The sequence below is a fragment of the Cololabis saira genome, chromosome 15 (genome assembly GCF_033807715.1).
Source record: "Cololabis saira isolate AMF1-May2022 chromosome 15, fColSai1.1, whole genome shotgun sequence".
NCBI lineage: Eukaryota > Metazoa > Chordata > Actinopteri > Beloniformes > Belonidae > Cololabis > Cololabis saira.
The window spans coordinates 7,927,932-7,951,755 of NC_084601.1; the positions used below are offsets into that span (position 1 = coordinate 7,927,932).

At 42.7% G+C, this 23,824-nt stretch overlaps 1 protein-coding gene and 4 non-coding genes across 6 annotated transcripts in view; 4 read left to right on the top strand and 1 right to left on the bottom strand.

Annotated features, from left to right (window-relative positions):
- The window catches only part of LOC133461458 (DENN domain-containing protein 3-like), a 42,980-nt gene extending 25,172 nt beyond the window's left edge, over positions 1 to 17,808 (bottom strand). Inside the window, exons 1-16 of one of the 2 annotated variants that reach the window (XM_061742379.1) lie at positions 17,622 to 17,808; positions 11,128 to 11,222; positions 10,834 to 10,977; positions 10,465 to 10,594; positions 10,227 to 10,342; positions 10,007 to 10,137; positions 9,803 to 9,914; positions 7,714 to 7,833; positions 7,515 to 7,613; positions 7,307 to 7,426; positions 6,799 to 6,914; positions 2,155 to 2,310; positions 1,956 to 2,052; positions 1,765 to 1,868; positions 528 to 739; positions 289 to 448 (exon numbers count right to left, since the gene is read on the bottom strand). In XM_061742379.1, the coding sequence (XP_061598363.1) occupies positions 289 to 448; positions 528 to 739; positions 1,765 to 1,868; positions 1,956 to 2,052; positions 2,155 to 2,310; positions 6,799 to 6,914; positions 7,307 to 7,426; positions 7,515 to 7,613; positions 7,714 to 7,833; positions 9,803 to 9,914; positions 10,007 to 10,137; positions 10,227 to 10,342; positions 10,465 to 10,594; positions 10,834 to 10,977; positions 11,128 to 11,208 (1,898 nt within the window). In that variant the 5' untranslated portion in view covers positions 11,209 to 11,222; positions 17,622 to 17,808. Of the gene's footprint in view, positions 1 to 288; positions 449 to 527; positions 740 to 1,764; positions 1,869 to 1,955; positions 2,053 to 2,154; positions 2,311 to 6,798; positions 6,915 to 7,306; positions 7,427 to 7,514; positions 7,614 to 7,713; positions 7,834 to 9,802; positions 9,915 to 10,006; positions 10,138 to 10,226; positions 10,343 to 10,464; positions 10,595 to 10,833; positions 10,978 to 11,127; positions 11,226 to 17,621 lie in introns of both variants that reach the window. The other variant, XM_061742380.1, reaches the window with a different exon arrangement.
- Positions 17,809 to 18,579: 771 nt separating this feature from the next.
- Positions 18,580 to 18,651, top strand: trnah-gug (transfer RNA histidin (anticodon GUG)). The gene has a single exon. It is a non-coding gene; the product is annotated as a tRNA-His (tRNA).
- Positions 18,652 to 20,802: 2,151 nt separating this feature from the next.
- On the top strand, positions 20,803 to 20,874 carry trnah-gug (transfer RNA histidin (anticodon GUG)). The gene has a single exon. It is a non-coding gene; the product is annotated as a tRNA-His (tRNA).
- A 1,698-nt stretch (positions 20,875 to 22,572) lies between these two features.
- Positions 22,573 to 22,644, top strand: trnah-gug (transfer RNA histidin (anticodon GUG)). Its single transcript has one exon. It is a non-coding gene; the product is annotated as a tRNA-His (tRNA).
- A 664-nt stretch (positions 22,645 to 23,308) lies between these two features.
- Positions 23,309 to 23,380, top strand: trnah-gug (transfer RNA histidin (anticodon GUG)). The gene has a single exon. It is a non-coding gene; the product is annotated as a tRNA-His (tRNA).
- Positions 23,381 to 23,824: the final 444 nt, after the last annotated feature.

Consider the following 23,824-nt stretch of genomic DNA (forward strand, 5'->3'; position numbering starts at 1 on the left):
AGAAAAACAAACACATTTCTTCAATTTGTTTAAAATTCTGTAGTTACTTGTAGATTAATCAAAAGGTAAAGCAGGCAGGGGAAAACCTAGATAATTTTTTATTCACATTTTTATAATTTTCACATTATTTTACTGTTTTGAGGATGTTTTTTTGTTTTTTTTAAAGCAAAACAACAAGATATTTTGGAATAGGATTTCAGCCCGTATTATTTCTAATATAAAATGAATTAATACAACATACAGTATCTCTGTATAGTAAGAGCCTTCTCTTCTCCTCCTAAAAAGTACCTGGCCAGCAGAGCAGATTCCTCAGGTGGTGTAGCGTTAATAGCCTTCCCCAGTGAAGAAATCATGTCAGCGTAATAGTTCTGGACATATTGGTAGGCCAGCGGCGGCGGGAACTCTGGTAGACGGAAAACCTTCACAGTTTTCTGAGGAGATTTCAACCCTGCAAAAGGACAAATGTTAAAAGAACTGAAGTGATAACAGAAATAACGTCACCATCATTTCCTCTCGTTGGTACTGACCGGTGTCAGGGGTCATCTTCCTGACCGACTGAGGTCTGTTGAAGTTGATGACTGACAACGTCACAGCGTCGTTGCCGGGCTGATCTAGATTAGGCAGGCTGGCTCCCAGCCGTTTACTGAGCCGGTGGTCGGGACTGGTGTAGCTGCTGCAGCCGCTCTTGGACAGCTCGGACATCGGAGGACGACGAGGAGACTCGGTCATTGCACGATTCCTGGAAAGAAAAAGTAGGGAGAACATTTTGAGCTCAAAAGCAGAAAAAAAATAAATTAAAGCTGCAAGCAGCGATGAACGGGCCCTTGCACGTGCAATTTTCACCCATAAAGATCAAGGACTCAAAACTAAGTCCTATGACACCACCCATGACTCTTTATGTCAAACCATTCAAAAGTTATGGCAGAAAATAGGAACTATCACATATTGACCAATCAGAAGAAGGGGTGGGGCTAATTTGCACCAATTACGTTCAAGGACTCAAAACTGAGTCCGATGACACCACCTACGAGTCTTCACATCAAACCATTCAAAAGTTATGGCAGAAAATAGGAACTATCAAATATCGACCAATCAGATGAAGGGGTGGAGCGCGCTTTTTGGCGTCTATTGTCGCCACGGTAACGCTTTTGAAAAGTAATGCCCATCGTCGCAGGATGGAGACGCACATTTTGATGTATAACACCTGGGTGCACGTTACGGTTCGGGCCGTATTAACGGCCGAAGAAATGGCATAAATTGCGCCAAAATTACACAATTAATTCAAAATGGCCGACTTCCTGTTCGGTTTCGGCCATGGCGCCAAGAGACTTTTCTTTAAGTTGTGCCATGATACAGGTGTGTACCGATTTTCGTGCATGTACGTCAAACCATATTGTGGGGCTTGAGGCACAAAGTTTCCTAGGGGGCGCTGTTGAGCCATTAGGCCACGCCCATTAATGCAAACCATTAAATATCAAATTTTTCGCCAGGCCTGGCTTGCGTGCAAAATTTGGTGACTTTTGGTTAGGTTTAGGGGGGCAAAAAGGCCTTAATTTCGTCGGAAGAAAAATAAAAACGAGAACTCCTACAGATACAATAGGGCCTTCGCACTGTAAGTGCTCGGGCCCTAAAAAGATGACTTCTCAAGAAAGTATTCAATCTTCAATTTAATCAATACAAATGTCAACAACTATTATTCTTTATCTTGTTTAACACTGCTCTCCTCCGTTGCCTGGTTACCTGGGCCCTGCAGCTCTGGCATACCTGTGTGCATGGTTGCGTGTGTTCTGCTCCATGCGGCTGAAGCTGTCCCATTTCCTGTTCAGCCTGTCTCGCAGGAACGAGTGAAAGATATGAGTTTCCAGCACCTGAGGGCAATAACAACAAAGAGAAACATGCAGTCAAGAGTTTGTCTGTGTGCTACTGTGTGCATTTCCGAACAGGTATGACTTCACCTTCTTGTAAAACAGCTGCTCTGCCGGCTCCCTGGTTCTCAGAAACTCCTCACTGTTAAAAACTCTGTGCTCGTGGTTAAGAAAGTCCTGGACACCACTGGTAAATGACAGACACAGAGAGCTTTGTCACACTCAAGTACCGCTTCAAATGTGTTTCTGCACTCTAAAGCATATTTAATGGACTTTTGCAGAGACTTGCCTAAAGATGTTGACCACCAGCTCCAGGGCGATGTTTTGTATCTGAGAATTGAGCCTTTTCTGCCACTCTCTGCGTTGGGATCGAAGAGTATTGACATCAGTCCCGGCTCCGAAGTGGCACAGCTCCAAGTCGTAGTGAAGCTGGAGGCATTCTGCCCTGCACGCACGCACACACACACACACACACACACACACACAATGCCAATATTATGTCAAGTACAACTTTATTTACAAAGCTGTTGCAACGCAGAGTAATGATGTATTGAGTAACACAAGTATTCCAGAGCCTTTTAGAAGATTATTAAGGGTTCACTTCTCAGTAAAGGCTCTGAGGCCAAATAAATACAAAAATAAACAATATTTTATTCAAATATAGAACTGCAACAAATTTGGGAATATCATCCACAGTACATAGTACAGGGTTCATACACATTTTAACCAACAAATTTCCATGACTTTCCCAGGACTTGGCAGCAAGTTTCCATGACTATACATGACCTCTAAAACATCAATGTATGAATGAAATATAGGAATAAAACTATGTAAAAAGTCACTACAGTGGAGATCTAATGACAATTATGGCTTTATACAAAATAATGTTTAAACTAACACTGATATACCAGCAATATGTTGTAGTATATGTTGTATAGTAATTTAATATAACTAATAACTGTAATAATAACTGATCTGCATGATGCGCAAGACGCTCGGCACGTGAGAACGAGCGAGACTTTATTATACGAAATATTTATTGATCAATTTTAAATCTACCTTATAGGCTGTTATTACTAAATGTTATCATTAAGTGAGAAAAATAAATTCCATGACCTTTGTTTGAACTTGTGTTTCCAAAACTTTTCCAGTACTTGAAAATTATATTTTCAAATTCCATGACTTTTCCAGGTTTTTTCAAAACGTATGAACCCTGATAATATCATTACAATATTAAGAGAATCCAAAGAAATCTCCACACACGAAGGGAAAAGAAACCGATAAAAAAAATAAAATAAAATTTAAAAAAATTCATTGTATGAACTGCAGTGAATGGCCCTGCGATAGATTGGTGACCTGTCCAGGTGAACCCTGCATCTCGCCTGGAAATGAGCTGGGATAGGCTCCAGCAGACCCCCGTGACCCCGCAAAGGATAAAGCGGGTATAGAAAATTGATGGATGGATGGAACTGCAGTGAAGCGGAAAACTGTCCCATTGCCAGATGAATCTGACAATGACATTATTCTTGGACATAATAGATAAAACATCCTGAGGTCTAAAGAGTAAATAAACATCCGTCAGTGGGATGCATCAGCAGAAATGGTATGAGAAACTTTACTCTCTGTGTCTCCAATAAGTTACTAATAATGGTTTAGAATATGTCCTTTAAAAATAACATATAGAAATGTCTTTTTAATTTCAAAAATACATTTCAGGTGCACTTACACCAAACAGTTCTAGGGTAATGGAGACATTTTTTCCCACTGGTTGCGTTTGCACCAACTTTTTTTATTTTATTTATTTTTTTGTTGTTAATTAAGTGTCCAGACACATTCAGTTGCATCACAGATTCTCACTCATGCCAGGAAAGCTACTATTCTGAATGGGAGACACAACAGGAAGTGGTTCCTGGAATACAGAAACAGAAAATAGAAGAAGAGGAACAGATCTTCCAAAAGTAAGAGTACTAACAACTAAAACAAAAAAGGTTTTTTCCCCAGCAGAGCTCTGTATTTAGAGGTTTGGCCTGCAGTTCAGACCAAGACTTCAGACCAAAAGTTGCATTGAATAATTTCAGATTACAGGCTGACTACAAAAACAACAAAACAGTCTATTTAAGTTTAAATAGTAGTCGTCAATCGAGCCAAATCATCCACGCGTGTATTAGACCCCATCCTGACTTGATTACTCAAAAAGGTTTTTTCTCTTATTGGCACGACAATACTGGACCAGATCAACTTATCCCTAAACTTTGGATATGTGCCATGAGCTTTTTAAAGTTGCAGTAATTAAACCTTTCCTTAAAAAAACCTTCTCTTGACCCAGACATTTTAGATAATTATAGACCAATTTCAAACCTTCCATTTGTATCTAAAATTCTGGAAAAGGTAGTTGCAGCCAGTTATGTGGACATTTGTATAGAAAATGATCTGTTTGATGTTTTTCAGTCAGGGTTCAGAATGCATCATAGCACAGAGACAGCACTGGTTCGAGTCACGAATGACCTTCTTATGGCCTCAGATAAGGGATTACTGTCCGACAAGTTCTACTGGACCTCAGTGCTGCTTTTGACACTGTAGATCAGCATATTACTGCACAGGTTAGAGCATGTTGTTGGGATTAAAGGGACAGCTCTATGTTGGTTTAAATCATATCTACCTGACAGATTCCAGAACAGTCGAGGGTCTGTTATGGTGTTCCCCAGGGTTCAGTGCTCGGGCCAATCTTGTTCAGTTTATACATGCAGCCGTTGGGAAGTATAATCCAGAATCACGGCATACACTTTCATTGTTATGCTGATGATAGGCAGCTCTACTTGTCTATGAAGCCGGATGAAACAGTTAGTTAAACTAGTTAGTTAAACTAGTTAAACTTCAGGCATGTCTTAGGGACATCAAGGACTAGATGTCCACACATGATAAACAGGTTATTATTTTTGGTCCCAACCATTTTAGGGAAGGGATTAGATGGTGTTGCTATGGCTTCCAGTGCTACTGTGTGAAACCATGTTGTTGTTATCGATCAGGATGTGTTGTTTAAACCATATATTAGTCAGGTTTGTAAAACAGCATTTTTCTATCTCCATAATACCACAAAGATTAGGGAAATCCTCTCCCAGGTGATGCTGAAAAACTAATTCATGAGTTTGTATCTCCTAGACTAAATTACTGTAATGTGTTATTAGCAGGATGTCCAAGTAATTTGCTGAATAGGCTCCAGCTGATCCAAATTGCAGCAGCGCGAGTGCTGACAGGAATCAGCAGGAGAGACCACGTCTCTCCAGTGTTAGCGTCGCTCCATTGGCTACCCGTAAAATTTAGAATCCAATTTAAAATTTTATTACTTGCGTATAAAGCTCAAAACGGCTTAGCTCCGCATTATTTGCAAGACCTGATAGTGCCTTATGTTCCTGGCAGAGTTCTCACTTCTCGGAGTGCAGGTTTACTCATAGTTCCTAGAGTATCCAAATGTAGATTTGGAGGGCGGGCGTTCTGCTATCAGGCAAACCTTTCTGTTTAGCAAAGCCTTTAGTGTAAACTCTAGTGTGTTAGAGTCAGTAGTCATAGCTACAGCTACAGGACAAGACTAAAGTAGTTAGTCTCAAACATAGCTTCATTGTAGATATGCTGCTATAGGCCTACACTGCAGGGGGACTCCACTGGGCGGTGCCCATCACCCCATCTTCTCTTTCCTTTCTCAGTTATTAATTATAAGTATCTCATAACCATCATTGTTCTCCATTGTTCTTGGAGTTTGTTGTGCTGGTCTGCCCCCCCCCTCCCTTTCTCTTCTGTGCATGTTTGCAGGTCAGGGCTTCAGGACCTGCATGCTGACATGCAGTCCCCCCCTCTGACCACCTCAGTGTCTGCTGTATACGTCTATTTATATAGTCAACCCTGTAATACACCAGTTAGTCATTGTGTCTATCCTTTCTCTGTTATTCATTCTCTGTGTTTTCTCTTTTCCTGCTCCGTCCTGCTTCCAGCAGGAGGGTCCCCCCTTATGATCCAGGTCCTGGTCCAGGTTTCTTCCCTCCCAAAGGGGAGTTTTTCCTTGCCACTGTTTGACTTAACTTGCTGCTCTTTGTCACCGGTCCTGTTCATAATTTTTATGGACAGGATTTCTAGGCGCAGCCAGGGGCCGGAGTGGATCTGGTTTGGGAACCTCAGGATTTCATCCCTGCTTTTTGCAGATGATGTTGTCCTGTTGGCTTCATCGGACCGGGACCTTCAGCATGTGCTGGGGCGGTTTGAGGCCGAGTGCGATGCGGCAGGGATGAGAATCAGCACCTCCAAAACCGAGGCCATGGTTCTCCACCGGGAAAGGGTGGCGTGCCTTCTCCGGGTGGGTGGAGAAGTCCTGCCTCAGGTGGAGGAGTTCAAGTATCTCGGGGTCTTGTTCACGAGTGAGGGAAAGATGGAGCGTGAGATTGACAGACGGATCGGTGCACCGTCCGCAGTTATGCGGTCGATGTACCGGACCGTCGTGGTGAAGAAGGAGCTGAGTCGAAAGGCGAAGCTCTCGATTTACCGGTCAATCTACGCACCCACCCTCCCCTATAGTCATGAACTTTGGGTAGTGACCGAAAGGACAAGATCGCGGATACAAGCAGCCTGGGAACGCCTCGGACTCCCCCCGGAAGAGCTGGAGGAAGAGCTGTAGGAAGTGTCTGGGGTGAAGGAAGTCTGGACATCCCTGCTGAGACTGCTGCCCCCGCGACCCGGGAACAGATAAGCGGCGGACGATGGATGGATGTTTGACTTAAGGTTTTTCTCCCACTAGGAGGGTTTTTACCTGCCATTGTTTATGTTTATGTAATATTTGCTCGGGGGTCATGTTCTGGGTCTCTGGAAAGCACCTAGAGACAACGTCTGTTGTATTAGACGCTATATAAATAAAATTGAATAAAAAAAAAAAAGTTTGAGTGTTTACCTTGATATAAAGCTCTCTGCTGCAGCCATGGGAATGGTAGGCAGGTCGATGGTTTCAGACAGAGATGACTGAATGATGCCATCGTCAACATTCACGAGGATTAGGTCCTCCGTCTCCTATAAAGGGATGCACAGAGATATTGTTAAAACAAGGGGTATAATTAATTACAAGCCAGCTTAAAAAGAGAATGGCTTCATAGGGTAGAAAGATGCCACTAGAAATGTTAACTGATTATTATAATGTAAATAAAAACTACACACTCTCTGAGAAGTGGAGATGACACCATAAAAAGGCAGAGTTGCAGTCTTATCAATCCACCACACCTGAACTATTACTGTACGTGTAAAGTAAATAGTCTGAGAACTACTGAAACAAAAAAATGGAAATCAAACTATTCAATGCCGTGTGCAGAATTGGAAGTTTGTCAATTTGTCTTGTTTATTAGTCAATTACGCTTATTCGTTACAATGGCAGGAAAGAAGAATTTGTTGATAAACAATATACTCACTGCAGCAACCTCTTCAAAATGACTTATGTGACAGCCCATCAGGAAAGCAGTCGGAGCCATGAGGAAATCCAGCATTCCTCTTGCTAAGACGGGAACATAAGGTTGCTGCCAGAACAGTGGCTGAAATAAACGCAAAAGGAACATGACCAAAATAGAGTTAAGCAACATGTTTTTCTAAAAGATATAATTCTTTCTTCTGTACACTGACCTGCAGGTACAACAGCAGACTCTCGGCTACTAGAGTGAGCCTGGCCCAATCAGACGAGAATAAGACCACCCTCTGTTCTTGGAGGAGGCAGGAGAGTATCTAGAGTAGAAGAAAATGAAGGTATATAATGGTTACGGTTTTATAGTTTGATGTTATCTTACGTGCTTCACAGCAGCAGTCTCTCTGCGTTTTGCATTACCTGGAGCAGGGTCGCATGAGTGAAGGTGAGGAGTGGAAGATGGAGGTCGATGTCAATAATGGGGCTGTCCTGATCCACTCTGGACGGGAGAACCACTTGAAGAGGACGGAGACTAAAAGACTGAACAGAAAACATATTTTACTGCTAAGATGAAGGGATGGAGAAAGCAAACTGAAATTAGTCATCCATACATCCATCCATCCATCCATCCATCCATTTTCCGCTGCTTATCCGGAACCGGGTCGTGGGGGCAGCAGTCTCAGCAGAGATGCCCAGACTTCCTTCACCCCAGACACTTCCTCCAGCTCTTCCGGGGGGAGTCCGAGACGTTCCCAGGCCAGCCGAGAGACATAGTCTCTCCAGCATGTCCTGGGTCTTCCCCGGGGTCTCCTCCCGGAGAGACATGCCTGGAACACCTCCCTAGGGAGGAGAGACATGCCTGGAACACCTCCCTAGGGAGGAGGGACATGCCTGGAACACCTCCCTAGGGAGGTGTCTAGGAGGCATCCGATACAGATGCCCAAGCCACCTCAGCTGACTCCTCTCAATGTGAAGGAGCAGCGGCTCGACTCCGAGCTCCTCCCGGGTGACCGAACTCCTCACCCTATCTCTAAGGGAGCGTCCAGCCACCCTGCGGAGGAAACTCATCTCGGCCGCTTGTATCCGCGATCTTGTCCTTTTGGTCACTACCCAAAGTTCATGACCATAGGTGAGGGTAGGTGCATAGATTGACCGGTAAATCGAGAGCTTCGCCTTTCAACTCAGCTCCTTCTTCACCACGACGGTCCAGTACATCGACCGCATAACTGCGGACGCTGCACCGATCCGTCTGTCAATCTCACGCTCCATCGTTCCCTCACTCGTGAACAAGACCCCGAGATACTTGAACTCCTCCACCTGAGGCAGGACTTCTCCACCCACCTGGAGAAGGCACGCCACCCTTTCCCGGTGGAGAACCATGGCCTTGGTTTTGGAGGTGCTGATTCTCATCCCTGCCACGTCGCACTCGGCCTCAAACCTCCCCAGCACATGCTGAAGGTCCCGGTCCGATGAAGCCAACAGGACAACATCATCTGCAAAAAGCAGAGATGAAATCCCGTGGTTCCCGAACCGGATCCCCTCCGGCCCCTGGCTGCGCCTAGAAATCCTGTCCATAAAAATGATGAACAGGACCGGTGACAAAGGGCGGCCCTGCCGGAGTCCAACATGCACCGGGAACAAGTCTGACTTACTGCCGGCAATGCGAACCAGACTCCTGCTCCGATCATACAGAGACCGGACAGCCCTTAATAGAGGGCCCCGGACTCCATACTCACTGACCCCCACAGAATGGCACGAGGGACACGGTCAAATGCCTTCTCCAGATCCACAAAGCACATGTAGACTGGTTGGGCAAATTCCCATGAACCCTCGAGCACCCTGCGGAGGGTGTAGAGCTGGTCCAGTGTTCCGCGACCGGGACGAAAACCGCATTGTTCCTCCTGGATCCGAGGTTCAACTATCAGCCGTATTCTCCTCTCCAGTACCCTGGCGTAGACTTTCCTGGGGAGGCTGAGAAGTGTGATCCCCCTGTAGTTGGAACAGACTCTCCGGTCCCCCTTTTTAAACAGAGGGACCACCACCCCGGTTTGCCACTCCAGCGGTACTGTCCCCTTCCTCCATGCAATTTCGCAGAGGCGTGTCAACCAAGACAGCCCTACGACATCCAGAGACTTGAGGTACTCAGGGCGAATCTCATTTACCCCCGGTGCCACTGAGGAGCTTATGAACCACCTCAGTGACCTCGGCTTGGGTGATGGATGAGCACGTCTCCGAGTCCACACCCTCTGCTTCCTCAGTGGAAGGCATGTCAGTCGGGTTGAGGAGATCCACGAAGTATTCCTTCCACCGTCCGATGATGTCCCCAGTCGAGGTCAACAGCTCCCCACCCACACCATAAACAGTGTTGGCAGAGTACTGCTTCCCCCTTCTGAGGCACCGAACGGTCCGCCAGAATTTCCTCGAGGCCGACCGAAAAACCGTCTTGAAAAAGCAAACTGAAATTAATCATTTGACAGAAGATTTTTAAAAAGTAATAGTGTTATCTCACCACATGCAGCTGTCCGGGCGGCGGTAAGGGAACCAGGGTGAGCTTGGCCGAAAACTCCTTGATGGTGTTCTCAAAGTCACCTTGTCTTGCTGTCCGCAACTGAACAACCAGACTGAGAAAGGCCCGGAAGAAACCAAAGCAGTTAAAACGTCACCTTTAATGGTCAAGTTAACCAGCGATTAAGTATTTAAAATAAATTCTTACCATGACAAGCAGTCTTTCAGGGCATTGTAGTAAGGAAACTTGGAAATGATGCACACGGCAAAAGGTGCGTAGAGACGAGACTTTGATGAATTCCACCTATGGCCATTCTGGACAACACCTTCGTGACAGGACTGACAGAGCAAACGTCCATTAAGAAACAACAGTCGGTATTAATTTGTCTCAACCCGTTCTAATGATTTAAATGCCTCCGTGTTTGTACCTGTACGGATCGGTGGTACTGCAAAACAACACCGTGGGTTCGGTTCCCAAACAGATCAGTAAAAACCAAGAAGTGATAGGTGTCCTCTCTCTGCTCACTGGCCAACTGAAGACCACCTAGCCGAGGGAAACAACAAGTCTCAAGACTTAAGTTACCTTCTATGCAAGATTACCAGCATCTCGATGTACCGCTCGAATAGCACACTAAGGTAAAGGTTAACAGAGGAGAGACACTGTACCAGGGAAACAGAGCTGTGGCAAAGCGATGAGGTCCAGATCTTTAGGAACACTGACGTCTTCCGTCACTGATGCCGCTTCGGCACGTTTGGTGGTTTCTCCATTAGACTCAGCAGCACGATCTCTTCTCTTCTGTGGGGAGAAAACAACAATGAATACATCTTAAAAGTAGAGACATGTTGTAATGACTTCCTGAAAAGCTTAATGCTTTATCACGTTACATGGTTTCATACGAGCGTACAGTATGTGTTGGTGGTCACTTCTTTCATATAATAACTCAGCAAAGAAAGTAAATAAATAATCAAAACAAAAAAAAAAGGCGCATACATTTTTTAAGTTCAAATAAGTGAATACATAAAAACCAAGCATACCTTTTTAATAAAGCTCCTCCTCCTCTGGACACGGCTAAAACTAGGACCAATCACTTGGCTGGAGTTGGCCTGCTTGGAAACAAAAGGCGGAGCATGGACTTGGAGCACCTCGGCTTCTAGTTGGTGGGGCTCACTTGACTTACTCTGCAAAAAATACATTTACATTTTTTTTTTAAGTGGAAAAAAAATATTTGTAATAGTACAGTTCATGTTCCAAAAACTGTACGCACTGACAAAGTATTCGGAATGTTGTGTTTCTATTTGAAATTTTACAGTTGTAACATATATACATACTTGGTACACATCTCGCAGCTTCTCACTCTGGGCTCCGACCACCACACACACCTCCAGCAGCCCAGATGGGAGCTCTGCCATCACACCAGAGAGTTCTGCTGCCACAAAAACACACAGCATATGTAGACACCTTGAGATGGATAGTATCACTATAACTTTAATGTGTCAAACCAAACAAGTAAACCTGAATACAATGTTTGTTCAGGCATTATATTAAAGCAGCACAACGTAACTTTCAGCTTTTCTGAGTTTGGCGGCATCTTTTGGACAAAAGCGGTAGTGCTTTACCAGAAAGAACACTACGTTTCCCATGAGCACCAGCACGTAGTGCCGGAAAACTCCTGTCCCGTCGCGTCCATTTGTTTTGAGAGAAGACGGGACGCTTTTCTGTTTCACCAAGTAAACAGACGGAACGCAAAAAAAAAAGATGTTAAACTGCTGGAAAGGAACTGGAATTTACCGGGATACCTTAAACAAGGAAGCCAGGGAGCGGTATATGGAGAAAATAATGATTATTAACGGTCTGGATCCATATGAAATCTCTACTAAAGAATGGAGCTCCTCGTCGGAGCGCCACTCTTTATAAGGGATTTACTGCTGCAGTTCTGCACAACCCACGTCTTACTACCTTGTTTAGGAGTGTTTGGCAGCTGCTTTGGTAAATGTTTTTTTTTTTACTGCTATATTATGCTGAAGAGGCTCCGAGGCGTGAGCAATATTTTTGTTTTCCTCGTGAGATTATTGTTTTCCTCTGCAGCTACAAATCAAATAGTTAATATTTTTTCCTCAACAAAATTAATCGCACCGCAGAGAGCTGGCCAGCAACTGCGTTTAGCTGGAGTAGTGGGGAATAAAACCCGTTTGAATGATCCAACCCCGGTCTGTGAGTGTTTGTTTGTGGTTTAATAAACCCGTGTTTTGATCAGACCCCCGTCTGTGTGCGTGTTTGTTTGTTTACTGAGGAACGTTATGTTTGGTCGTTACAGCCGCGATCCAACCGAGCCGACGACTCTTTTACTCTTTTACTTTGTTATCAGATACTTGGCCGGCCTCCGTGGTTCTGCCTCCAAGCAGGAAAGCGGTGAAAAGTTAAACCATTAGCGATCTTTTCCCCACGTCTGTTGTGTGTGGAGCTGCTGCAGGTACAACACAGCAACGGGTTATCAGCTTCTGCGGAGCTGCGCTCCAAGCCCCGCCCATCGTCCCGACTACGAATCGGGAAGGAGGGGGAAGTGACGTATGCCGTAAAGCAGTCAAAGCCGTAAAAATGTGTACTTTTTTAGTGTGGCAGGGTTCCTACCATGCTCCTCAAAGTTACATAGTGCCAGTGAAGGCGATACAGACCCCTCAGACCATGACAGAGGTTCATTAAACCTGTTGGAAGTTGATGTACCATCACAATGACTCTGGAAATATGATATTAAGGTGGAAAAGTTACATAGTGCCGCTTTAACCATGAGAAGAAAAAAATCTGTTAAATCTCATTAATTTATATGGGCTTTGATAGAAGCCCATTCACCCTAAAAGTTGTGACAAAGAGCAACTGATGAACTCTGAAGACAGACAACAATGACATTCAAACCCATTTAAAGTGGAAATTCAGTAACCTCATACTTTAACTATGACTAACAAAAGATTCCCAGAAAAACGCTGAGTTTTATACATACTACAAAACAAAAGCTTGAGCAATCACACTTAAAATCCTTAAAATACAGTTTCAGTATGCAAACAGCCCGAGGGATCTTTGACCAATATACACAAATATACTCTTCCTGTCATAACGTCCTCCAGATGAGTGCAGTCACACACTACATCCCACACACACCAATGCCACACACCCACCAGGTGCTTGAGTCTGGTCACTGGTGCAGTTAACCACATGTGTCATCAACAGAATAAAAACTGCAAAACTAAGTTACTATAACTGAACCTTTTTTCTTTTTGCTCCAAAAGTACCAAAACTCACTCTTATGAGCGTTTGTATTTCTTTATTGTCATTAATCCCATCAGCAACGATCTTTTGATTACATTTTTAGTCCAGATTTTTTTATTCATCAATGATATTCAGATTACTCAAGAGAATTATCTCTCTGACAACATTTTACATGCCCTCTCTCTCAACATAAGATGCAGACGTGATACAACTGGCACCAATATCTTCCCCTGATAAATATCCTTTTATGTTTCAAATATATTTAATTTCATGCATTGTTTCCCACCAAGTAATTCTTCTATTTTAAAGTGAGCTGAGCATCTTGACACAATCTATTCTGGGGCCAGCGAGGTATGTAGGTACCAGAGACGTCCATCTGTGTATTTGTGAGGCTGATTCAAGAGCAAATATGCTACCATCTGCTCTGCATTAGTGCCAGAATCTGGGGAGCTACCAAGTATCAAGCTTTCCTTTTTTTTTTCATGTCATTTAATTGTATTTTCTCACATCACATTGACAAAACACAGCTACCTGGAAAGTTAAAGGCCTAGTGCCTGCAGTTTGGACTCTTACCACGGATGCTGTGGCCGTCACAGTAGAGAAGTTGGAAAGAGGAGTCACAGACCACGTTTACATGCAGTCAATAACCCTTTTAAAACCCGAATATTGGCAATAACCCGAATTTGCACGGCCATGTAAACACCAATAACCCCTTTGAATAACACGAATTTGCCCATATTCGGGTTTTTAAAAACCTGAATATGACCCCTGGGTTACTCCTTTTAAAACCTGAATATTGGGTCATGTAAACGCCAAACGGAATATCCCCATCAAACGGAACAGGAATTTGTTTTCTGTGCATGCTCTGTTCACAAGGAATCTTGGTCTTTTGAGTCCAGGACGTACTTCTAAACATGGAGAAACGCAAGACCACGCCACACTTTTGGAGTGAGGAGGAGACTAATCACTTCATAAATGTAATGAAGGATATGAACATTTCTGCATTTGTAGACGGTATAAAGTACTGGGATAGCGAGATTTACAAGAAGGTGAGCAAAAAGTTGCGCAAAGCAGCATTTGTTTTGAATTTGGATACAGGAAGAAGAAGCGGAAATGACGGGAATTGCGTCATGATGTTCTCCGCGCGTCGCGGTGTTTTGATCGAGATATCCCGAATGATTAATTACCATGTAAACTGAATATTCAGAATGTTTCAGTAACCGGAATATTAGCAATAACCTGAATTTTGACTGCGTGTAAACGTAGTCACAGGCTACATCAAGAAGTGGCTAGGAGTTCCACGTTGACTTACCACCATAGGCCTCTACGGAGATGGCATTGTCAAGCTGCCCCTCACCAGTCTCACAGAAGAGTTCAAGTGTGCAAAAACAAGACTCTAGATGACACTGAATGAATCCAGAGACTTAGTGGTGAGCAACAACGCACCGACCCTGGCCACCGGGCGCAAATGGACACCAGCCAAAGCAGTGGAGGAAGCAACAGCAGCCCTCAAACATGCTGACATTGTGGGGTACGTTCAGCAGGGAAGAGGAGGTTTTGGGCTAACAGCTACTCGCCTGGTTTGGAGTAAGGCCGCAGCACCAGAACGGAGGAAGATGGTGGTGGAGGAGGCTGGAAGATGGGCCAAGTCAGTCTCTTTTGCCAAACAGGGACAGTGGACACAATGGGACAGTGTGGAGAGGAGGAAGATCAGCTGGAAGGACATGTGGGCCATGGAAGCAAGGCAGTTGAGCTTCATCATCACAGCTACGTATGACGTCCTTCCAACACCAGCTAACCTTCACCAGTGGTACGGTGAAGACGCAGGGTGCGCCCTTTGTTCCGCGCCAACCACCCTCAAGCACATTCTGTCAGGGTGCAAAACCAGTCTCGCCCAAGGACGCTACACGTGGCGTCACAACCAAGTCCTGAAGATCTTGGCATCCACCCTGGAGGACAAACGAGCTGCCACCAACTCCCTATCGGCATCAGCACCCAACCACCAACAGACAACTACCTTATGCTATGCTATGCTGATCTCGCTGCTGAAGCACAACATCGCGAATGGAACACTGAAGTCTGCCCAGTGGAGGTGGGGTGCAGAGGGTTTGTGGCAAAATCTACCACCAGACTGTTTGCAGACCTGGGAGTCCAAAGCCTGCGTTCAGCCATCAAAGCTGCATCGGAAGCAGCCGAAAGAAGCAGCCAGTGGCTCTTTATAAGGAGGAAAGATCCCAGCTGGGCCCCAAAGTAGCCACGGCCTAGGCCTGACTCAGGGAAAAGGACGCCCCTGCCATGCAGAGTCCCTTGAGAGGTCATTCACTCTCATGAGGAATTAGGATTGACGCAAGTTTAGGGCTGATCACCCTTCTAGCCAACTCTGGAGAGGGTGTATAGTGTGGCCGAAACACTCCATGACCTGGAGGAACACTACTAATGATGATGCGTCCTAAATTAAAACCTCACTCCACCCTTGCAACAATCACTCACCATCAACACGACACACACACACACATTCTCACATATGTGATTGCACAAAGGAAATTGATATCTTATCCTGTGTTTCATAAAACATCCCATTGCCTTTTCCTTCTCCTGTTTACATCTGCATTTTTATTATGTTTGAATGTGAAAGAGAAAGAAACCATCTTGACCTTTGTAAAGGATTTGTAACGCTCCACAAAACATGTAAACAATACTCTCGCCCCAACACGAGCCTGACTCAAATTAGAGGTTTCGGGGGATATAAATGACTTAATCGTGTTTTTCCCCAATGACACAGCAGGGCAGTTAGTCAGAGGCTGGAATGGCCCAAAGACAAAGGAAACGGAAAAGCAATAAAGATTGTTGAAGAGCAGATAAAGTATCAAAACAATAAAGGAGACAATAGGAGAGAATTAATTTAGAAAGAAAGTTGAAAAAAAGACAATCCTCTGAATAAAATGTGCTTTTTGTTACCCCATCTGCAAAGATTTCACAAGAGGAGCAAGGTGTGAGACTTTACCAGGGTGAGCAACTTTGATGTGGTAACTACACTAGACACCCAGAGGCTGTCTAGGATCTAAAAGAAACAAGTTACACTTCATATCTCTTAAAGAGGAAGCTGCTTTGATTTAGCAAGCGACAATTTTAACAAGTCTGTGTGGGGAAATGTATTTAAGTGTATTTAAGTGTTGCCTCAAAGCAAGAGTTCCTAGTTTGAATCTTGGCTGAGGATTTTCTCTGTGCACAGTCTCCTGTGGTTTTCTACCTTGCATGCATCTCAGTTTAAATATTAATCGACTTTTGAGCGAGACTGGGGTTAGAGTTGCACAGTTCAGTGTGATCAGCTGGCATTCCTCTTCCTTCCAACACCCGGAATGGGCTGCACCAAACACACAACCCTGAGCAGGATGAAGTAGGTGTATATATTTATGTGTGTATGTGTAGTATATGTATATGTAGGTATGTGTGTGTGTTCCTCTGTTCCTCTTTCTGAAAATAAGAAAATGAAAGGAAAGGAAAATGGCAATTGATAATTGAAACATGTTGTTTCTGATTTCTTTTGTAACAATTGTCTGTTGTTGAGCTTATGTTAACCTGTGTGTGTATGCATTTTAGCTTAGTCTCTTACCTTTAAATCTTTATTCTGATGTGGAAATGTTTTATTGATTATATCTTAATAATTTTTCTTTTAGGTTGACTATTTTACACTAGTCCAGGGACAGCAGATGCAAAATAGCCTTTTTGGCTAATTCTGGCATATTTTACATGTGTTTAAATGTATTATTAATTTGCACTGTCCCTGATAACTAAACCTTTAAATAAATAAATAAATTAGTGGCTCAGACCTTTTTATTGTTCTAATGGTCTAATGTATAATTCATACTTTGTTTTTTCCCAATTGACACAGGTTTGACAAAAGATATACATTTACATTCCCCTTCAGGACAGGGTTGTTCCTTCTTCAGCAGTTTTACTGTGAACAAACACCTCCCTCTGTTTTTCCACCAGAGCAAAATCACAACCTGATGTGGAGAGTCTTTAGACACTTTATTGAGCTCTGACACACAGGGGGGAGGTCAACTATTAAAGCCGGTGACATGTCTTTTAATGGACACTAAACAAAGTTTATGGGTGTTTACTGATTTATGAGAAGGAAAAGAAAAAAAAATAATGGTCTGAGCCAGTAACCAATATACATTAAAGTAAGTGGTAGGAATGTGGCCTCATTTCTCAGAATGAGCCCTCCTCCTTGAGAAAATGCATAAAAAGAAATGCATAAAAAAACAGCATATTTTATCAATATTGAAACACTATGTGGCCTCTTTGGCTCTCTAACATTTAGTTATTTGGTCGATCTAAACGTAGGCTAAAAATGATTGAAAACATGTGGCTTTGTGTTGCGAGATACTTCCCTCAGATTAATCATGAAAAGCTCAAACAAACAGCGGTAATTCAAAACGTATAATACATTAACTTGCAACTGTACGTTCTGACTTTTGAGTTTTTTTCTTTACAAAATGAAGACAGTTTAGTTGAGACGATTTCAACTGAGAGACGTCAAAAATCAAATACTGACCTTAATTACTCGATCATCTCCAATAGAAACGGTCAAGACGGTGGATCAGCTTATAAACACAACTCCCCATCGGTTCATTTACACATGTGGACTAAACGCAGCTGTAACTTTAACACTGTACTTTTGCTCAGCTCTGTAAATCAGAAGTTATTGAAACGCTCACCCAAGTTTGCCGCTTGATAGTCAAATTTAGTAGCACGCAAATGGAGTTCCTGCTGTACAGTTTCAGAATAAAACCAAGAATCAAGCCATCCCTTCATAGTCGAGTAGAAGTTGAAATACCGCCACCTGCCGCAGATCTGATGTACTGCACCTTGTGATTGCAAATTGGTTGTTTTTTTTCCCAAATCTGTCCATATTTAAAGACAATTTTTCAACAGCACAACTGTTATGTCAGCCTTTTTAACTGCAAATCTAGAGACTAGATGAACAAATGCCATTGATATTTTAAAATAATAATTTTCTTGACAAAGGGAAATATTTAAGTTATGCACTGTCAATAACAAAATCGTGCACAGACATAAGTGCAAATGCAAACACAAATACATGGGCACATACAGGGTAATAGTATAGTCCTGGGAACTGGGGAGTCAGCTGCAGATGAAAAACAGATAGTCAAACTGTGACTGATGCAGATAAAGACTGCAGAGAGATCTTGAAGAAATGTAAAAGGGATTTTGTAGATTACAAAAAAGTCCAAACAATAATATCATCTTACCTTTTTGTCTGCCAACTGTGTGCAACTCTAACCCCAGTCTCGCTCAAACCTGTAGTCGATTCATATTTAAACTGAGATGCATGCAAGGTAGAAAACCACAGGGAGACACAGATACATTATTTAAGGTGTATTGTTGTCAACTACACAACTTTTTTTAAATAAATATACCCCATAGCCTGTTAATGGTGCTCAATGGTGATTTAGTAAGATGTGGGGTGTGTTGGTCAGGAGTGGTGGCACGCCGTGATCGTATAGAGGTTAGTACTCTGCGTTGTGGCCGCAGCAACCCCGGTTCGAATCCGGGTCACGGCAATTTTGATGCAGACAAAAAAGTTGCATGGTACGGAAAGAAACAACCTAACAAAAAAGATTGTGGTCAACTATACACAGAAATCATAAACCTTGCGTACAATTCTCAAGCATGTTATGCGCTCTTAAGAAGTTCTTAGGAGCGCCAATATGTATGGGGTTTAAAAAATAAATATACAATTAATTAAGGTGTATTGTTATCAACTACATAACGTTATTTCAATAACTGATGACTAACTAATAACTAATGAATCTGTACAGACTCATTACTCCTGCACTTTAAAACCAACATGTTGTACCTTTTTTCTTTTAATATTATTTGTTATTTTGTATTGCACCAATCACCACAACAAATTCCTTGTGTGTGTAAAACTACTTGGCAATAAACTTCTTTCTTACTCTGATTAAAAAAAGAATCTCATGTCCTGTTAATGGGGCTGATTAAGTCAGAGGTGGGTGTGCTGGTTAGGACTGGCTGATGCAGATAAAGACTACAGAGAGAGCTTGAAGAAATGTAAAAGGAATTTTGTCTAAACAATAATATCATCTTACCTTTTTTCTGCCAAAGTTGAAATATCTTTGTTTCTTTCAATTTTGGTAATTGTTTTACAAACTGTGTGAGGCTTTTGGATGATGAACCTAGAGCCAGAGTTAGCACCAATGGAATTATATCAAGCCCCTTTGCTGTTGGGCACGGCACAAGACAGGGGTGCCCCCTGCCGCCCCTAATCGTTGCACTCATCCTGGAACCATTGGCTCAACAAATTAGGGAAGATCCTAACGTAAAGGGAATACAATTGGAAACACAACACACAAAATTGCGCTATACGCTGATGATATACTTTTGTTTTTAACCAATCCGGAGACCTCACTTAAAGCCCCCCTGAACTGAACTGACGGCTTTAGTAGCTTCTCTGGCTGCAAAATTAACTGGACTATAAGTGAGCTGCTCACAATGTCTAAACCAGACCTTCCCACAAGGATTCTCTGTTCAGCCTTTCGGGTTGAAACCAAGGCCAAATATCTAGGAATCGTAATAGACGGCACTCTTAAACCTGTATAAATTCAACTACCTACCTCTACTACAAAAGATTGAAAAAGACTTGGCTTGATGGACAACCTTTCCTTTGAGTGTTACAGTAAATACCAATCGATCTTCCACAATCCTTTGTTTTTTTTTATATTATAAAATAACCGGGAAGTGAATTTGAAGTAACAAGTCTGCAAGGATTAAAAGGCTCACATTGTGTCTACCAGCAGAGACAGGAGGACTAGGACTTCCATATATGCAATTATGTTTATGGGCTGCCAAACTACGGCCACTATTGACATCTATATGATGGTAACACACTAAAATCATTTCAGCAGCTGAAAGACTCCCACCAAATACCAGCCACACATTTTCATAGATACTGTATCTCCAATTACTTCATTGTATACGATCAAAGCTGGGGCCAATCCACTGCTTTCTCAATTGGAATCACTGCTAACCTAAGGAATTGATAGCTAGATAGACAGACAGACAGACAGACAGACAGACATATCAGGTGACATGTTGAGATAGACTGGCCATCTCCACTGTCACAGCTGTCAGCCATGATCGTATAGAGGTTAGTACTCTGCGTTGTGGCCGCAGCAACCCCGGTTTGAATCCGGGTCACAGCAATTTTCGGTCTTGCAGACAAAAAAGCTGAATTGCATGGCAAGAAACAACCTAACAAAAAAAAAAGATTGTTGTCAACTATACCAGTGTTTCCCAACCCTGGTCCTCAGGGAACACTGTCCTGCATGTTTTAAATGTCTCCTTGGATCAACACACCTGATTCAAATTAACAGTCGTCACTAGCTTGACATCAAGGTCTGGACATTTCTGTTGTTCACACAGCTACTTGTATCAGGGTGTGCTGAAAGCAGGGTAATATCCAAGACATGCAGGACAGTGTGCCCCGAGGACCAGGGTTGGGAAACACTGAACTATACACACAGCAAGCATAAACGTTGCGTACAATTTTCAAGCATATTATGTGCTCTTAAGAAATTCTTAGGAGGGCATAATATGCATGGGATTAAAAAATAAATACAATTAATTTAGGTGTATTGTGCTCAATGGTGATTTAGTCAGGTGTGGGGTGTGCTTGTCAGGAGTGGTGGCACGCCGTGATCGTATAGTGGTTAGTACTCTGCGTTGTGGCCGCAGCAACCCCGGTTCGAATCCGGGTCACGGCAATTTTGATGCAGACAAAAAAGTTCCATGGTACGGCAAGAACAAAAAAGATTGTGCTCAACTATACACACAGCAATCATAAGCCTTCCGTACAATTCTCAAGCATGTTATGCGCTCTTAAGAAATTCTTAGAAGCGCCAATATGTATGTGGGTTAAAAAAATAAATATACAATTAATTAAGGTGTATTGTTATCAACTACATAACGTTATTTCAATAACTGATGACTAACTAATAACTAATGACTCTGTACAGACTCATTACTTACGTTTTTTTTTTATACTATAAAATAACCGGGAAGTGAATTTGAAGTAACAAGTCTGCAAGGATTAAAAGGCCCACATTGTGTCTATCAGCAGAGACAGGAAGACTAGGACCTCCATATATGCAATTATGTTTATGGGCTGCCAAACTACGGCCACTATTGACATCTATATGACGGTAACACACTAAAATCATTTCAGCAGCTGAAAGACTCCCACCAAATACCAGCCACACATTTTTATAGATACTGTATCTCCAATTTCTTCATTGTATACGATCAAAGCTGGGACAACACCACAGCTTTCTCAATTGGAATCACTGCTAACCTAAAGAATTGATCACAAACAGACTGATAGATAGATAGATAGATAGATAGATAGATAGATAGATAGATAGATAGATAGATAGATAGATAGATAGATAGATAGATAGATAGATAGATAGATAGATAGATAGATAGACAGACAGACAGACAGACAGACAGACAGACAGACAGACAGACAGACAGACAGACAGACAGACAGACAGACAGACATATCAGGTGACATGTTGAGATAGACTGGCCATCTCCACTGTCACAGCTGTCAGCCATGATCGTATAGAGGTTAGTACTCTGCGTTGTGGCCGCAGCAACCCCGGTTTGAATCCGGGTCACAGCAATTTTCGGTCTTGCAGACAAAAAAGCTGAATTGCATGGCAAGAAACAACCTAACAAAAAAAAAAAAACATTGGTGTCAACTATACCAGTGTTTCCCAACCCTGGTCCTCAGGGCACACTGTCCTGCATGTTTTAAATCAGTGTTTCCCAACCCTGGTCCTCGAGGCACCCCTATCCTGCATGTTTTAGATGTTTCCCTGCTTCAGCACACCGTGATAAAAGTATGTGTGTCATCAACAGAGTTGTGCAGACCTTGGTGACAAGCTAATTAGGACCATTAATTAGAATCAGGTGTGTTGGTGCAGGGAAACATCTAAAACATGCAGGATAGGGGTGCCTCGAGGACCAGGGTTGGGAAACACTGTTTTAAATGTCTCCTTGGATCAACACACCTGATTCAAATTAACAGTCTTGACATCAAGGTCTGGACATTTCTGTTGTTCACACAGACACAGCTACTTGTATCAGGATGTGCTGAAAGCAGGGTAACATCTAAAACATGCAGGACAGTGTGCCCCGAGGACCAGGGTTGGGAAACGCTGAACTATACGCACAGCAAGCATAAACGTTGTATACAATTTTCAAGCATATTATGTGCTCTTAAGAAATTCTTAGGAGTGCATAATATGCACGGGATTTAAAAAAACCAATACAATTAATTTAGGTGTATTTTTGTCAACTACATAACGTTATTAAAAAAAAGATGTCCCATGGCCTATTGACGGTACTCAATGGTGATTTAGTCAGGTGTGGGGTGCACTGCTCAGGAGTGGTGGCACGCCGTGATCGTATAGTGGTTAGTACTCTGCGTTGTGGCCGCAGCAACCCCGGTTCGAATCCGGGTCACGGCAATTTTGATGCAGACAAAACAGTTCCATGGTACGGCAAGAAATGACCTAACAAAAAAGATTGTGCTCAACTATACACAGAAATCATAAACCTTGCATACAATTCTCAAGCATGTTATGCGCTCTTAAGAAATTCTTAGGAGTGCCAATATGTATGGGGAATAAAAAAACAATTAATTACGTAGCCTAATACATAAAGGTATTTCAATAACTGATGACTCTGTACAGCAGGGGTGTTCAAAGTCGCTCCTCGAGGGCCCGTGTCCTGCATGTTTTAGATGTCTCCTTGCATCAACACACCTGATTCAAATTAATGGTCATCACCAGCTTGCCATCAAGGTCTGGACAACTCTGTTGGTGACACAGCTACTTTTATCACGGTGTGCTGAAGCAGGGAAAATTCTAAAACCTGCAGGACTCCGGCCCTCGAGGACCGACTTTGGACACCCCTGCTGTACAGACTCATTACTTCTGCACTTTAAAACCAACATGTTGTAAATGTTTTCTTTTATTATTTTGTATTGCATCAATCACCACAACAAATCCCTTGTGTGTGTAAAACTACTTGGCAATAAAATTATTTCTGACTAATTAAAAAAGGACAACTCATGTCTTGTTAATGGTGGTGATTAATTCAGATGGGTGCGGTTGGCAGGAGTGGTGGCACGCCGTGATCGTATAGAGGTTAGTACTCTGCGTTGTGGCCGCAGCAACCCCGGTTCGAATCCGGGTCACGGCAATTTTGGTCTTGCAGACAAAAAAGTTGCATGGCATGACAAGAAACAACATAACAAAAAAGAAGATCATAAACCTTGCGTACAATTCTCAAGCATTTTATGCGCTCTTAAGAAATTCTTAGGAGCGCCAATATGCATGGGGTTTAAAAAATAAATATAGCTTACAATTAATTAAGGTGTATTGTTATCAGCTACATAACGTTATTTCAATAACTGATGACTCTAACTAATAACTAATGACTCTGTACAGACTCATTACTCCGGCACTTTAAAACCAACATGTTGTACACTTTTTCTTTTAATATTATTTGTTCTTTTGTATTGCACCAATCACCACAGCAAATTCCTTGTGTGTGTAAAACTAAACTTCTTTCTTACTCTGATTAAAAAAAGACATTATGTGAAACGTCAATTTTATATTTTGTCTTACTTATTTTTGTCTTCTT